General features: G+C 34.4%; 4 protein-coding genes across 4 annotated transcripts in view; 2 read left to right on the top strand and 2 right to left on the bottom strand.

The window, feature by feature from the left end:
• Window positions 1-3,967, top strand: part of LOC105834213 (leucine repeat adapter protein 25) — a 41,858-nt gene extending 37,891 nt beyond the window's left edge. Inside the window, exon 4 of the transcript XR_003625685.2 lies at window positions 3,841-3,967. The gene's annotated coding sequence lies outside the window, so the exon portion shown is untranslated. The remainder of the gene's footprint in view (window positions 1-3,840) is intronic.
• LOC105834226 (DNA replication licensing factor MCM4) lies at window positions 236-5,002 on the bottom strand. Its single transcript, XM_012676544.3, has 8 exons — window positions 4,571-5,002; window positions 3,779-4,095; window positions 2,445-3,340; window positions 1,878-2,200; window positions 1,537-1,814; window positions 1,060-1,460; window positions 732-942; window positions 236-617 (listed from the first exon to the last, which is right to left on the bottom strand). Exons 1-8 carry the CDS (start codon window positions 4,848-4,850, stop codon window positions 522-524), a joined length of 2,802 nt encoding a protein of 933 aa, XP_012531998.1. The 5' UTR covers window positions 4,851-5,002; the 3' UTR covers window positions 236-521.
• A 106-nt stretch (window positions 5,003-5,108) lies between these two features.
• On the top strand, window positions 5,109-9,899 carry LOC105834216 (equilibrative nucleoside transporter 1). Its single transcript, XM_012676530.3, has 11 exons — window positions 5,109-5,540; window positions 5,715-5,878; window positions 5,957-6,038; window positions 6,103-6,278; window positions 6,581-6,675; window positions 6,777-6,827; window positions 6,911-7,143; window positions 7,504-7,741; window positions 8,174-8,259; window positions 8,332-8,531; window positions 8,607-9,899. Exons 2-11 carry the CDS (start codon window positions 5,736-5,738, stop codon window positions 8,716-8,718), a joined length of 1,416 nt encoding a protein of 471 aa, XP_012531984.1. The 5' UTR covers window positions 5,109-5,540; window positions 5,715-5,735; the 3' UTR covers window positions 8,719-9,899.
• Window positions 9,128-14,585, bottom strand: LOC105834218 (protein-L-isoaspartate(D-aspartate) O-methyltransferase). The gene is made up of 5 exons (XM_012676531.3): window positions 13,145-14,585; window positions 12,330-12,469; window positions 11,879-12,107; window positions 11,543-11,628; window positions 9,128-11,471 (listed from the first exon to the last, which is right to left on the bottom strand). The coding sequence occupies exons 1-5, from the start codon at window positions 13,323-13,325 to the stop codon at window positions 11,295-11,297; spliced, it is 813 nt and encodes a 270-aa protein (XP_012531985.1). The 5' UTR covers window positions 13,326-14,585; the 3' UTR covers window positions 9,128-11,294.
• Between the last annotated feature and the right edge of the window lie 141 nt (window positions 14,586-14,726).

Below are 14,726 nucleotides of genomic sequence, written 5' to 3'. Positions count from 1 at the left end.
AAAAAAATATTTATTTATAATTACAAATTATATTTCTTTATATTTGTCAGTTATTAAAAATCTTTTATCGCTAGATGAAAAATTTTCATATAAAAACGTATCCTATTTAATATAAAAAAAGTAATCAGTATTTTTCCTAAAGATTCATAGAGAATCAATGGATTAATTATATTAACATATCTATATTATTATTCTAAAATTCTTACATAGAAACGAATAGTGAAAAACAACAATAGTAAAAAAACTCAAGATTTTAATAATATAAAAAGGTCTGAAAAAATTGTTACTGCTATGCAAGCTTTGAAAAAATTTAAGAGGCAAAAAGATTGAAGCGTGAAGAAGAAAGAATATAGTAAGAATTGCGAGAGATAAATAGAGAGCAGACAAGATGGAAACAATTGCGACTTGAATAAGAGTACATAGAAAAGAAAAATCAAATAAAGAAGAAGACTAAAAGTAGATTTCTCGCGTAAAAACCGTGAATATTATTCTAAAGAAATGTAATGTGAAAGTAAATACTTCTAACAAACACGAATAGTATTTTTGCCGGTTACAATCACAACACCATCATCTTGTAGCTCTTTTAAAGCGTCTTCGAACATTTCACGTGTTACCAACTAAAAAATAAAAAGCAAAATTAAATAAGTATATTTTCTAAATTAAAAATAATAGCAACGTAAATGAACAGTAAACCATAATGACGCATGAATAATAAAAGTAAATAAATTTACCGTGCTGGATGATTCTTTCAATTCCGTGAAAATTTTCTGGTAGTTTAATGTCGGTGCTTTTTCCTTGCCCTTGATAAGTTTCTTCAACGCCTCGACCAGCTCCTGCCTACGTTTTCTTGCTGCCAACGACATACCGGTCGTCAGGATACTAATATCGATTTTGCCGCTAAGTGGATCAATGGCGGATTGTTTCAGTGCTTCACGATGTAATCTAATAACAATTACATATAAATTGCATTATTAAAACTAACTACTTGTATATGTAATATTTTTCGTAAATTTATCTAATAAATTTTTATTATTATTTTATTATTCTATTCGCTCTCACCTCCAAGCTTCCTCCACATCTACAATCTCTACTACATTGCTGAAACGCATTTTAGCGTGTGCCTCGGCGAGTCTTATCAAAGATTCCAATTGCCTTGGATAAGCCGTAATTTGTCCGTGACCGCTTCCTACTCTACGCATATCGACATAAGCCTGAATCAACCTTTGTTGACTCTCCTCATTGAGAACAGGCTGAACATGTTCCTTGGCGTAAGCTATGTAATCTCGCAGGATACTCATATCCACAATATCGTCCTCTTCTTCCAAAGCAGATTTATAATACAATGAGACCAAGTGCCTGGCAAGTTTTTTGTCGTATACTTCGTCTTGGGGATCCAACATGAGAAAGATCAAGTCAAAACGTGACATCAATGTATGTGGCAACATAACGTTTTCTATCACCTAAAAATAAAAGTAAAACTTTATAACAATGAATTTCATGTCAGGTATATATGTACATCATTTAATAGATATTTACTGTCTTGTTTTTATTCCATTGCGACTCGCAAGGATTAGCCGCGGCGAGAATACTCGTTCTTGCGTTCAACTGACAAATGATACCGGCTTTCGCAATACTCAATGTTTGCTGCTCCATGACTTCGTGCAGCACCGAGCGCGTGCTATCATTCATTTTGTCGAATTCGTCGATGCAACAGATACCGTTGTCCGCGAGCACTAATGCGCCAGTTTGCAATACTAACTGGCGGCTTTCAGGATCCTTCGTTACAAAGGCAGTTAAACCCACAGCGCTAGAACCTGGGAAAGAGATAACGTGAACAAATGAAGATTAAAATTGTTATTTAAAAAATGTATATTTACCCTTTCCGCTGCTATATTGTGAGCGCGGTACCAAATTGTAGACAAACTGTAGCAGCTGCGATTTACTTGTACCCGGATCTCCACAAAGAAGAATGTTAATTTCGGATCGGAAATGTTTTTTGGTCCGTTCGTTCTGTTCTTTTTTCGCCCCGCCAAATAATTGTAGCAATATACCCTTCTTGACGTCTTCGTTTTCGTAGATGCTGGGAGCAATGTGTCGCGCTAATCGTTCATATATGTCCTCCTTTTGCGACAGCAATTTTAATAATTCCACTCTTTCTGGTGGAAACGTATGACTCTTGCCTTCCTCTTGCTCGTATAGTCTACATATGTAATAAACCAACAAAAGTAAATAAGAATATCATATATTAACATATGCAAAATTGATTGGATAATTAAACAAATATGAGGCAAATGTTAATTCGTTTTGAGAATCTATATTTTAATTTTAATATGTTAATAAATATTAAAACTCTAATATACACAAGAATATAAATTATGATAAAATAAATTCATTAAAATCAATAAATGTCTGTGTTCTATGAGCGTTAGAAATAAATATCTTACCGCTTTGAATCTTGCTTTCTGAAGTGAACAACGTCAACGTGCGTTCTGTAGATGGCCCGAACATTGGTCTGCCGGGGATTAACGCGTATCGGTATTGCGCGATATATACCGGTGACAGAAACTCTATCACCAGGCGAAACAGCATCAACTAGATTATGATGTGCAAAAAGCACCACCGTATGAGGGGTTTGACCAGCTGGCATATCGTCCGGCGACTCTTGCAGCTTGATCATTTGCTTATCGGTGAAATGACTACGATTGTGTACTAAACTGAAGCAAAAATTGTTATTGCAGTGTGTGCATACTGTGGGCTCGGCTATGTGCCCCCGATCGATGACCACGGTAGTCGTGAAGGAGCATACGATGCATTTGAAGAATGCCTCTCGCATTTCCGGCATAATGCCGGATGTTCTAATAACCATTCCGGTAATCGTGATCAATCGGTCTATATCTTCTGGATTCAGGAGGCGCATGCTTGTGGTTCTCGTAACATTGTACGGACGTACTTGAATCGAGTGTTCCAATGCCGCTCCAGGAAACTTTTCAAAGAATATCTCATTCGCGGTCAGGTCAAACGCTGGTACGACTTCCTGAGGATACAGTACCAATTGATTGTAAAGCTGTGCGTTAAACGCCTCGAGATGAGCACAGTTTATATTCAAATAAGGCTCCTCCAGTACATGTATCTCTTCGAGCTTTTGCAAGTAAAGTGGTTCTGACAAATTCATGTTTTCGGGTAATTCATCGTTCTCTGCTTCTGGATCGATAAAGAACGTGATAAAACGTCTAAACTGCTGCTTGATTTGATTTACCACGACGTTCGTGCCCCAGATGGTCAATTGTGGGCCGTTCTCACCCTCAGATGTTCTTTCTCTTTCCTCGTCATTCTCTGGTATCTGCCAATAAAATTTCATACATTAACAATAATTTCATTCTTCCCTTTAAGAAGATATTCTAGTTTAGAACGCTAAAAAATTTATCTCTTTCAGAAAATTTTTTAAAGAAAACTACTGTTCATATTTTTCTAATTTATTAAAAATTTATAACTAAATATCTAATTAAATTCATTTCTATGTTACACAAATTTAAAAATATATTTCAATTTTAAACCAATTTAAATGTTTTTAAATTTACAGACATATAACAAAAACTAATTAAACATTATTAGAATAACATTTAATCGTATAAAAAAGTGTAGACATTTACTAAATATGATGTGTAAGTGTAAAAGTGTAGAAAGATGTATATAATTTCTTTTAAGTTTCAAAAAATAGGCAGCAAACTCTAGACTATAATATTCTCTTAATATATATTGCTACATGCTTTTAACTTACTTCAGCCAGATTAACTTGGCGTACACGCCTGTCAGACTGAACGTCTGGTCTTTGTTGCATAGGTGTACCCCTGACGCCACTGCGAGGAGTACGAATTGATGCCAAAGAGCTGGGAGTTCCATAATTCAGTGGTGAGGACAGTTCTATCTCACTCATACCTGCAGCAAGAGGGCTCGTCTGTATCTGTCGATTCGGAGAAGACAGTGGCATGGAGGATAAGCCCTCCGAGGACGGTGCAATAGTCTCCTGCGTTTGACGATTGCCCCATCGTAATGGAGTGTCCACCAGATTGTTACCAAATCTCCTCCGAGGTGTACCTGTGTATATGCATGTAAAACAAAAAAAAAAGATAATTTAATTTAAATATATCCTGTTTAAAAGAACTGATAAAAAATAATAAAAACATTTAAATTTTATTAGAATTTTATCTAATTTTATAGCAAAGTTATCATTTCAATTGGAACCACTACAGAGAAGTTCTTATCTCTATTGTTAATAATTAAATATTCAAAACATTTAAAAGCATATTTTTCTATATAATTTGAGTTATCTAATTCAATCTGAAAATTATAATTTTTTATACATATATATAAACAAAAAACATGATAGGATAATATCAATTTCTACAAAACACAGACATTGAAGATTGTTAAATTATATGCAAAATAATAAAAAAAGATAAATTTACAAATGAAACAATAGGATTGTATATTTTCCCTATTTAATTCGGATCTATTAAGCAGGGTAATACGTTATATTCTCAAAGAAAACGATCAAGGAACATCTTTCAACCTTGTCTGGCGATGCCGGGCGTCCCGGCAACGCTGGGTGTCCCGGCGATGCTAGGTGTCCCAGGGATGACGGGTGTTCCTGGAACGCTGGGTGTTCCAGGAACGACAGGTGTTCCGGGGACGCTGGGAATTCGTCTTCCGGCAACCGGAGGAGTCCTGGAGGTCGGGGTAGTCTGAGACTGTCGCCTCGGTGTGCCTCTCGGAGTGCCATTCGGTGTGTTAATCGGCGAACGAGCGTCATCCTGTGGAACAGGGGTAGTTGGCGGTCTAGGACTCGACATCGTTGACGACGATCAGGACGAGCTTACACCTTTTTTTTATGCGATTTCTTTCGGACCTGAGAGACCAGCGCGGATAACCTTACGAACGCTCTTGTTTTCCCGCGTAAACGCAGTAAACGCGGAATCAAGCTTGCCGTCGTCGCCATCGAGAGGGCGTCGCCGACGTTGCACTTGCACATCGGTCTTTTCCCCCCCCCCCCCCCCGTTCGCGCGACCAGGCGACCAGCTGATCGACACAAACGTCACGACGTGGAGTGAAAGAGGCGTGTTGAGTCGCACGCGGAGTGTGGAGAGGATGCGCTCGGAAAAGAATGTCGGTTGCATGTAGACGCGGGGGGATTGGCCAGCCAGGAGATCGTGTTCTCGGTCGCCTGGAGCGGACCAGCCGGAGGCTGTCATGTAGTAACAGTGATTGAATCTCCACCTCCCCACCTCCCTCGGGACATTGACAGACGTCGAATGTAATCCCTCCGAACGACGACGTCAGACTCTGTGCCAGACTGTGCCAGACTCGTTCTCGATCGCGTCGGGGATGCCTCAGCCGCGGTTTTCCACGATTACGGACGCACTCTTCATATCCTTCGCACTGCCTCCATGAATCTCTCCACTTCTCAGGAGAGGAGACACGTCGTTTCGCGTCAGCGCTTTCTTCACCCGCGCGAGCCGGAAAATTTTGATCTACGATAAAACGTACGTAGTACGCATGCATAATGTCAACACATTGCATTTGCATTCATTTATTAATTATACTGCGACTGCATTGTATACTATGCGACTATATTGCTTTGTATAAAAAAAGCAGTTATTTTGTATATTATACACATTTGCCTCGTGTATCTTTTTGTCATTACCGATATTGCGCAGCTTGTGCATCGGGGAAGAATCATGTACTCCATCAATAGAAAACCTTTATTGGGAAGCGTGACTGATAGCGAATTCGAGGATGATTTGGAAACTGAGGTGGAAGATCCTAGTGTCACTATTCCCGACGAGAAACCGTTTTTTAAGCCATACGAACCACATGACAAGTATGTCGGACACCTATATTTAATTTAAGATTTACTTATTTGCTTGTAATCTACATATGATTTATATGCATATTTTAGATATAATCTTGCATACATTGTGTTTTACTTACTTGGGATAAATACATTAATTCCATGGAGTTTTTTCATTACTGCTGATGATGTAAGTGCCATTTCTTTGGGTTTCTCATGTGATGTATCAATTATCCATATAATCTTCCTTTTAGTACTGGATGTATAAATTTAGAGAAATTCATAATAATTCGACGAACCTTACTCATACGTATGCAGAACTGCTTGAACAAAAGACAGATCTTCAAGCTAGTTTTACTTCTTATTTAAACGTGGCTAGTGCATTGCCAAGTACTCTGTTTTTAATAATAAATACATTTATTAGTAAAAGGTAAGTAAAGAAGAATCATCAAAAAACATTTGTCAGGTGTATGCTTTAAAAAATATATTCAGTCATATTTAGTCATAAGAGTGATTCAGAATTACTGCATATTCCTGATTTTCCTTTTCGAGATTAAAAGCATTTGTCTTTGTATGAGTGACTAATTGACAACAATTAAAAATCCTGTAGAAATTAATTCATCTCGTTTCATTCAGTATTTTATGCTGTATAAAAAAAGTTAGATGTGATTAGAAATTTTGAATAACATATCGAAAAAATAAAAGCGATGTTTAAAGTTTCTAAATTTCTAGAGTCTCTCTAACTGTAAGAATGGTCGGTTCCCAATGTACAATATTGCTGCTCTTTATCCTGACGACTACATTTGTCAAAATGGATACTGATAAATGTAAGTTAACAAATTATTATGAATATTTTGTCGACATATCCATTCATCATGCAATAATTAAGATTACTTTTATCAGAAATAAAACAAAAGATTGTTTTCAGGGCAACATATATTCCTAATAATCACTTTAACGACAGTTGCGCTTGTAAATGGTACGTATATGCTAATAAATAACTTATATCAATAATTATCAATAATTATACTGTTATAAAACAGTAATGATGTGAACTTTTAGCTGCGAGCGCAATTTTTGGTGGGAGTTTAATGGGTATAGTGGGCAAGTTTTCGCCAAAATATATAACCGCCATGTCTGGTGGACAAGCCCTTGGTGGGATATTCACGGCCCTAGCGGAAATTTGTTCTCTATGGATAGGTGCTAGCCCAATACTTTCCGGCTTAGTATACTTCATTATCGGTGACACAGTGCTGCTATTATCGTTGCTGGCATACATCCTTTTGGAGAGAGCAGTGAGTCAATTTCGTGTTCTTAAACATACTTTGAAATTAACTTATTATCTATGCTGAGTTTTCTTCAATCCGATTATCATTTACAAAACAATGAGATCATTAATACTTATTGTGTTTCGCTATAACGATGATGCATGCGGCGCAAGTGTTTTATAAATGTATGATAAGCTTCTTATGATAACAAACATTAAATTTCACAACGTATTACATTACCGTACGATCTGTTGAAAGTGAAAAGGAATTATATACGATTCATTTAATACGGTGGTTTTCGAGCAATTTATTTCATGAACAATTTCGTTAGATTTATAGAGTTCAAAATTTGAGAACCGTTGCTTCCTACACCATTCTTTTTTACAGCCGTTCTTCAAGCATCACATGATAGAAAAAGTACCTAATTCCTTGGAATCTGATTATTCAATCAATAGAGAGGTCAGCTTCTCGGCACGTCCGAGTGTGTCCTACAAGCGGATTATAAAGAGAATTTGGCATTATGGGATTAGCATATTTCTAGTATTTTTTATATCGTTAGCCATCTATCCAGCGGTCACCGTGCTAGTGGAGAGTGAACACAAAGGCAAAGGCAATGCATGGAACGGTAAAGATCTTTGTATACACTTCAACTCTTTAACATAGATTCCTGAACTTATATAAATCGCGACATTTTTTTAAACTACAGATATCTACGATCCATTTAGTTAAGGGATAAAAAAAACCGGAAAAAATTATTTATTTACTTGATCTTTCTTATTTTTAATTTTTATTGAATATAATTTTATGAATCTATTTCTTTTTCTTAAATACATAATGAAGTATGAAAGTGAGAAGAATGCGCTTATTTCCTACTTCTGTCGATAGATTTACCATCGATATCAATGTAAATTTCGTGTATAAGAAGTTTGCTAATTGTAGTTCAAATCTGATTTCGAGCTTCTTACCATCGCTGAAAAATTTTTTCGCGATTGACACTTTAGGATTTTATAAATGTCGAACAATAAATTCGTGGATGTTAGTTGAAATGATTTTTCAGATATATACTTTGTACCTGTGGTTACATACCTGATCTTTAGTATGGGCGATTATGCAGGGAGAGTATTATGTGGTATCCTCCAATGGGTGAGAATCTTTTTAAAAGGATATGCAAATATTCATTTATTTAATATTTACTGAGTTTTTATTTCATTGCAGCCAAAAAGCAAACCTTGGCTCGTAATGTTCATGAGCATTACTAGAGGTATTTTTATACCTGTGTTTATGTTTTGCAATGCACAACCAAGGCATCATCTACCTGTTTATATTAATAGTGATATATATTACATCTTGATAACCATCGTGTTCGCCGTAACCAATGGCTATCTCTGTAATTTAACGTTTATTTTAGCGCCTACGTAGGTATTTTCAACCATAAAACTTTACGTCGATCACAAGATTATTCCCTGTAATTATACGTGTTGATTTTGCAGAGTTGTAGACAGTGAGGAAAAAGAAGTCGCATCTGCAATGATGGGTGCCTTCTTGGGTATAGGAGTAGCGTCTGGCGCCTCACTCAGTTTGTACATGGTGAAGGCTCTTTAATACTCAGATCTTTAACTCAAGACGAATGTAAATAAGATACATGATTTCACTGCCCTTTGTACATTTGAAATCAGATAGGACCACGAGAGTATTTTAAATATTACGAGCTTGAAGGTGTAATGACATTTGTCTTCTTGATCGGTATTTTGGTAAAATATTTTTTTGTTGCCGATTTACAAGAATTCTTTTTTCCACGGAGAATTATCGGCGCATCTCTCTGCGATGTTTTATCGAAATGGATCTACATTATCATTTTTATAACTAAATTTTAAATAATCTATTTTACTACAATTGCATAATGCAATTTCATATTGGACTGTTTCAAGACATAATAATTGACGAGATGTGTCAAATTATTAGAGATAAATAATGTTAATGTTATGCGTAAAAAATTATGCATTTTTAGAGATTTATATATAATTTATGATACATTTATTACATATATATCCTAAGATAAAATATATATAATTACAATGTTACGTTCACATATGACATCAAAGAGACAGATAAAGATATTTGAGACTCTGATATCATTGTAAATTATGTACATTTAGTTTCAATCATAGCATATCTATAATTGAAAGAAATATAAATAGTAATTGAGACGAAAAATAGAAGATATATAATAAATATTAGATATAACAATAGCTTTGTTAAAAATAAATATTTAAATGACTTTATGTTAATAAATATAAAATACTTAATTATATTATATATAGTCCTCTTCACATTTAACCTGTGAAATACAATTTTAAAGGAACCTACAATAAAATTATTATAAAGCACATAATTAATATATTATAATATATATTATATAATATGATATATATTATAATATTAATATAAAGATATAATAAAGATATTAAATATGACTTAGAGATATGGTGTGATACAAATATAACTTTTTGTAAAATTTACAAATAAAATCTTTTATTTTGTATTTATTTAAATCAAGTGAGGCGCGTGGCTTTGTAGCTTCAAAAATGATTATAATCAACAGATCTCAATCGTCATCCTACATACATATAATTTTCCTAAGCTGTATCAGAGTCAGGAGGGGCGGTACTAGATCTAAAGTATTCACGATGCTAGGAATTTCGACGAAGATCTCGGACCGATTTCTAACATCGTGAACATAAAATTTAAGAAACAAACTGTATTAAAACTTAAAGAGGGCTATATACTTAAGCCTTTGCACCTAGAGCAGGGAAACGCAACTAAATTTTTTGGTGGGCCAAATATGAAAATTAAAATTACATCGCGGGTTGTAACTAAATGTACAACTTATAAATATATAAATATCTGTATTAAAACAATATATATTTTTTTATGTTATTATATTAAAACAATTGACTCTATTCATTAATCAATCAATTTTTTGTGCGAGTCAAGCTTCAATATCATGGTCTGAATTGGAAAGCCTTGTGGGGCGCATTTAGCCAGCGATTCGCTAGTTACGTATTCCTAACTTGAAGGTTGTGTTGGACTCAGAACTCATATGAAGGCTTAGATTAAGCATAAAAAAACTAGTGAGAGTCACAGAGAAACTTTTTAAATTTTAGGTAACGTTTCATATAGCCCTACTTACTTTTATTGGTGCTGCTACTATTTAAATCACAGTTTTAAGCAATTGTAAGTGTGACAAATTATTAATGCTACAATTTAGATCCGCATGAGTTTAAAATTATTTCTCCGCTTAATTGTAGTACATCTTCATGTAATTTACAAGTTCGAAAACATCGGTAAAATTAAAGCCTTTGCAAATAGAAGTTATAGTAATAGTTGTTCTCTTGCAAAACAAAATATAATAAAAGAAACTATACCAAACTCGAAGATACTGAAAATCTTATCATATTAGATTTTAATCTAATCTATAGCAATGAATTTACTATGCGTCAGTGCAGTGTTCATAGTCTGTAATAAAGTCTGTGATTTAATAAATTGATTTTATAGATATTTTTATCTACATGAATAAAACGGTTTCACATGAGCTGTTAAGGAAGTTCATGCACGACTCTCTAATCAATAGACACAAATTTTCTAAACTATTATTTTATTCATATATGAAATATATGAATGAATAATACATAAAAATAATTTATTTTTAAAACAAATAAGTTTTTAATATTTTTCTTTTAAAATATTTGTTAGATACTAATATGACTTATTCTGAGATTTCACATATTTTATCATTTTTCAAATTAAATATTAATAATAAACTGTCGATATTAAATATATTGTTTGTAGTCATTAAAAAGTTTGCGAGTCATTTTTATAACCTAGTTTTTGGTTTACATAGTCAGTAATTAATTAAAATAAAAGTTTGTACTTCCAATAAAAAATTAAACAACAACTAAGAATTGTATTAAAATTTCGAAATTTCGAGACTTTCTGGTATATATGTACGGTAAACTTATCTCATATTTCATGAGAATGTGTATCGACACTTTAATAATAATTCCTATAAATAAGAGCTGCAGTACTTCATTATGCATGAACCACCTTAAAATAATAAAATAACACATATAACCATAAATATAAATAAAACGATGCTCTTATTAGAGCTGACACGTGCCTCAGGAACGACGATATTGTCGCTCTTTGTCGGTGAGAGGAACAAATGCCACGCCTACCAAGGATCGCTTTTTGATTGTACCATCTAGAGTCTTGTCAATTTGTACTAAGGTTTGACCTGAACTTTCTGGACCGATGGGTACAACTAAGCGTCCACCAAGTGCCAATTGATCTATTAACTATAAGACAAAAAATATCATAGCGTTCATTCTAGCGTATCTAAGAATAATTCTGAGCACTTTTTTCTTACCGATTGCGGCGTTTCCTCGGCAGCTGCTCCTACGTGAATGGCATCGTATGGTCCATGACTGGAGTATCCCAATCTTCCATCACCAACTAAACAATTAATGTTTAAAAGTAAATGATTAAAAATCTAATATAATCATAATTAAATTATCATGTAGAAAATGTTATCATACAGTGCAATACATATGATTTATGATTACAATTTATGAATTTTGCTTTTAAATCATGATTATACAAATACCTTTTTATTTATTATGTTCCAAGATCGTAAATCGAATATCATTTATTATATATATTTATAAGTAAATGGATACAATTAAATTTTAAAAAATTTACTTACCAACCAATTCCACGCGTCCTTCGATCAAAAGTTCTGGGTGGTCACGTCGAATATTCTTCTCGGCCATCGTTCGAAGCTCCGGAATATGTTCGATGCCAATGGCTAATCCTTGTGGATCCTCCATCATAAGAGCCATGCATGCCGTTAGGTATCCTGATCCAGAACCGACGTCCAATGCTCTTTTGCCATTACGCAATTTTTCTTCAAGCAATTCCAGGGCATACGCATGCTAAAGAATTTTCGTTCGTTTTCCAACTTATAACTTTCTTAGTGTTTTTTTTTTTTGCAGTGCATATAAATTTACTGCTACTTGCAAAAATTGCTTTACTCTTAAACAGAATTCTTTTGCAAGCAATCTTTTATACAAAGAAAACTGTGTATAAATGAGTATACATTTATAGACATATGACATTTTCATATGTCATGAGGAAAAGAATACATTGTATTATACCATGTGAGGAGCACTGATGGTGACGCCGTAACCAATCCCTTGTGGTGCATCTACGTAAGCATGGCTGGGATCAGTGTAGTTTCCTCTGTCCACAGAACTCATTACTTCAAATACTTTGTCAGATTTAATTATCCTGGACCCTAAAATAATTTTATCATGTAGTACATATTATTTCTAATAAATATAAACAAAAAATTCAAACAAAAATAAGAAATTTCCAAGAAACAATTTTTCACCAAAGTTTATATTTCAAAATTTTATCTGCTCATATCAATAGAATCTTTTATGTATCATAATATGGAATTCAATCATTTCAAATAATAAATACTATTAAATTAATATGTCACATGTCGTTCTACAAGTCAATATGCCACTGAAAAATTTGTCGTAACACATGAGATATAAGAAAATAAATTAAAACAAAATTATCAATGCAACAATTTTATTTTTGCTGTAATTTTTGAATAAAGTATTTTAGTAATTTTATATATATTGAAGTTTGTAGAGAATCAAAACAGGTGTATTTTTTTTCTTTTAAACTGCTTTGAATTTAAACACAAAAGCCAACATTTTCGCAAATCTTTCTAGTTTTTCCGACTCGATCCGAAGCCGAACGGAACAGATAGCAAATATTGCACGAACTGCGCTATTATCCTAAAATGTCCTAAATCAATTCAGCGTCAACAAGCGCGGCGTGGGTGGTCAGAGAGAGAGAGAGAGAGAGAGAGAGAGAGAGAGAGAGAGAGAAAGAGAGAAAGGAGGGGAGGGCACGGGCGCGATGACATAACGTTGCATAACTGCGCGGCAACACTTACGTCGTAGATGTTGCACGAGCTCCTGATTATTCCTGCCGCGATAACGCCCATTCATGGCCATGTCCCGGGCAAGAGTTACGGGCGACAGGATCGCGAGTGTCGCGCAGATATACTTGACAACGCGGGACCGAATTTTGACGAGATGCGTGGCGGCCAATATGGGGTGTGTGACGAGAGACATAAACGAATGACAGAGGCGAATCAACCGTCTGTTGTCGACGCGCGATTATCGGATTGACGCGCGAATTGCGCGATAGTCGTCAATACTGGTCGGTACTTGCGTCAAACAATCGTTCACGTTGCTCGCGCAACGATCCAACGTTGGAGAACGTTCGCGCGCCACTGTTATTAGTGGGAGACCGGTTCTCTCGCGCATGCGCGACCGTGAAGCGACAAGTGCACTATGGTGCAATAGCGTAAAAGAAATGGGCACGAGTTTTAGTTATGTAGCTCGGCGATATACAAGGATAGATTAAGATTAATTATTACATTTTCTGTTACTAATTTATTTCAATAGCAGATAGATCTCTCTAAATGGAAAGGAAGTAATTAAGAAACATAAAGCGTATAAAATATATTAAAATTCTGCAAAACTTTGGGGCAACTAATGAACCCATTTTACAACACTTTACTGAACTGCATTTGATGTGCATGCGCGAAAAAATTGGCCCATATATACAATATTGCACACGTCTTGCATTTTTAAAAATAGATGACAGGCCGAGGGAGAAGTCGTGGATTTACTCTGCGTCGTATGCAAGCAGTCCAGGTGATCTCCAATCGATGTAGACATTCTACAATTACAATCTGGTCGTAAAGCAGCCAGCTTTAATTGATTTACTCACTTCCAAAAAAGAGAAGGAGATAGATAAAGAGATACGAAAAAGATAGAAGAGAAAGAGAATAAGAAAAAACTAGTCGCAACATCTTCCTCTCTTTCGCGGGGTTTGGCTCTCATATTCGCCTTGTAATCGCCAAGCGTTGATTGGCGAACGCTTTCGCGCTACCTCAATCGATCACTCGCAAATTTCGTCTAATTGAGAATTCCTTGATCATCTTTCTTCCGAATAATCTGCGTAATTCTGTTCTCAATTAGTATATCCACCTCCCATTTTCTTTGACATTTTATTCTCAGCAATAAAGTTTTTGTAATAAAGTTTAATTTAAAGTAAAAAAATAATGTTTTCTCTGTAATTTGGTTTTTCTAAAATTACGGTATTTGTTTATGTAACAATTATAATTTTTTCTCACAGAAACACAGAATTTGACAATGCATATGAACAATTAAAAGTATTAAATATATAAAAATATAAAAATGTACTTTATCTCTTTCGTTATTTTTATTTCTTTATATTATTAATTTTATTTCTTATACCTCTTACACATTTCTTCTCAGGTGAAAATTTAGTACGAATTAAGATATTTATGAAAAAAAGATATTTTTACTATAACAAGTTCAGTATTATATGATAATAGATTGTGTTCACGTGATAGCATCACCGACAGATATTACAATTACGACTACAATATGTTAATTTAGTTGAAGAGATTTAATGGACGATACGAAGGAATTAACAAGACA

This window comes from Monomorium pharaonis, chromosome 8, assembly GCF_013373865.1.
Source record: "Monomorium pharaonis isolate MP-MQ-018 chromosome 8, ASM1337386v2, whole genome shotgun sequence".
Taxonomy (NCBI): domain Eukaryota; kingdom Metazoa; phylum Arthropoda; class Insecta; order Hymenoptera; family Formicidae; genus Monomorium; species Monomorium pharaonis.
This window is presented reverse-complemented; position numbering and strand designations above follow the sequence as displayed.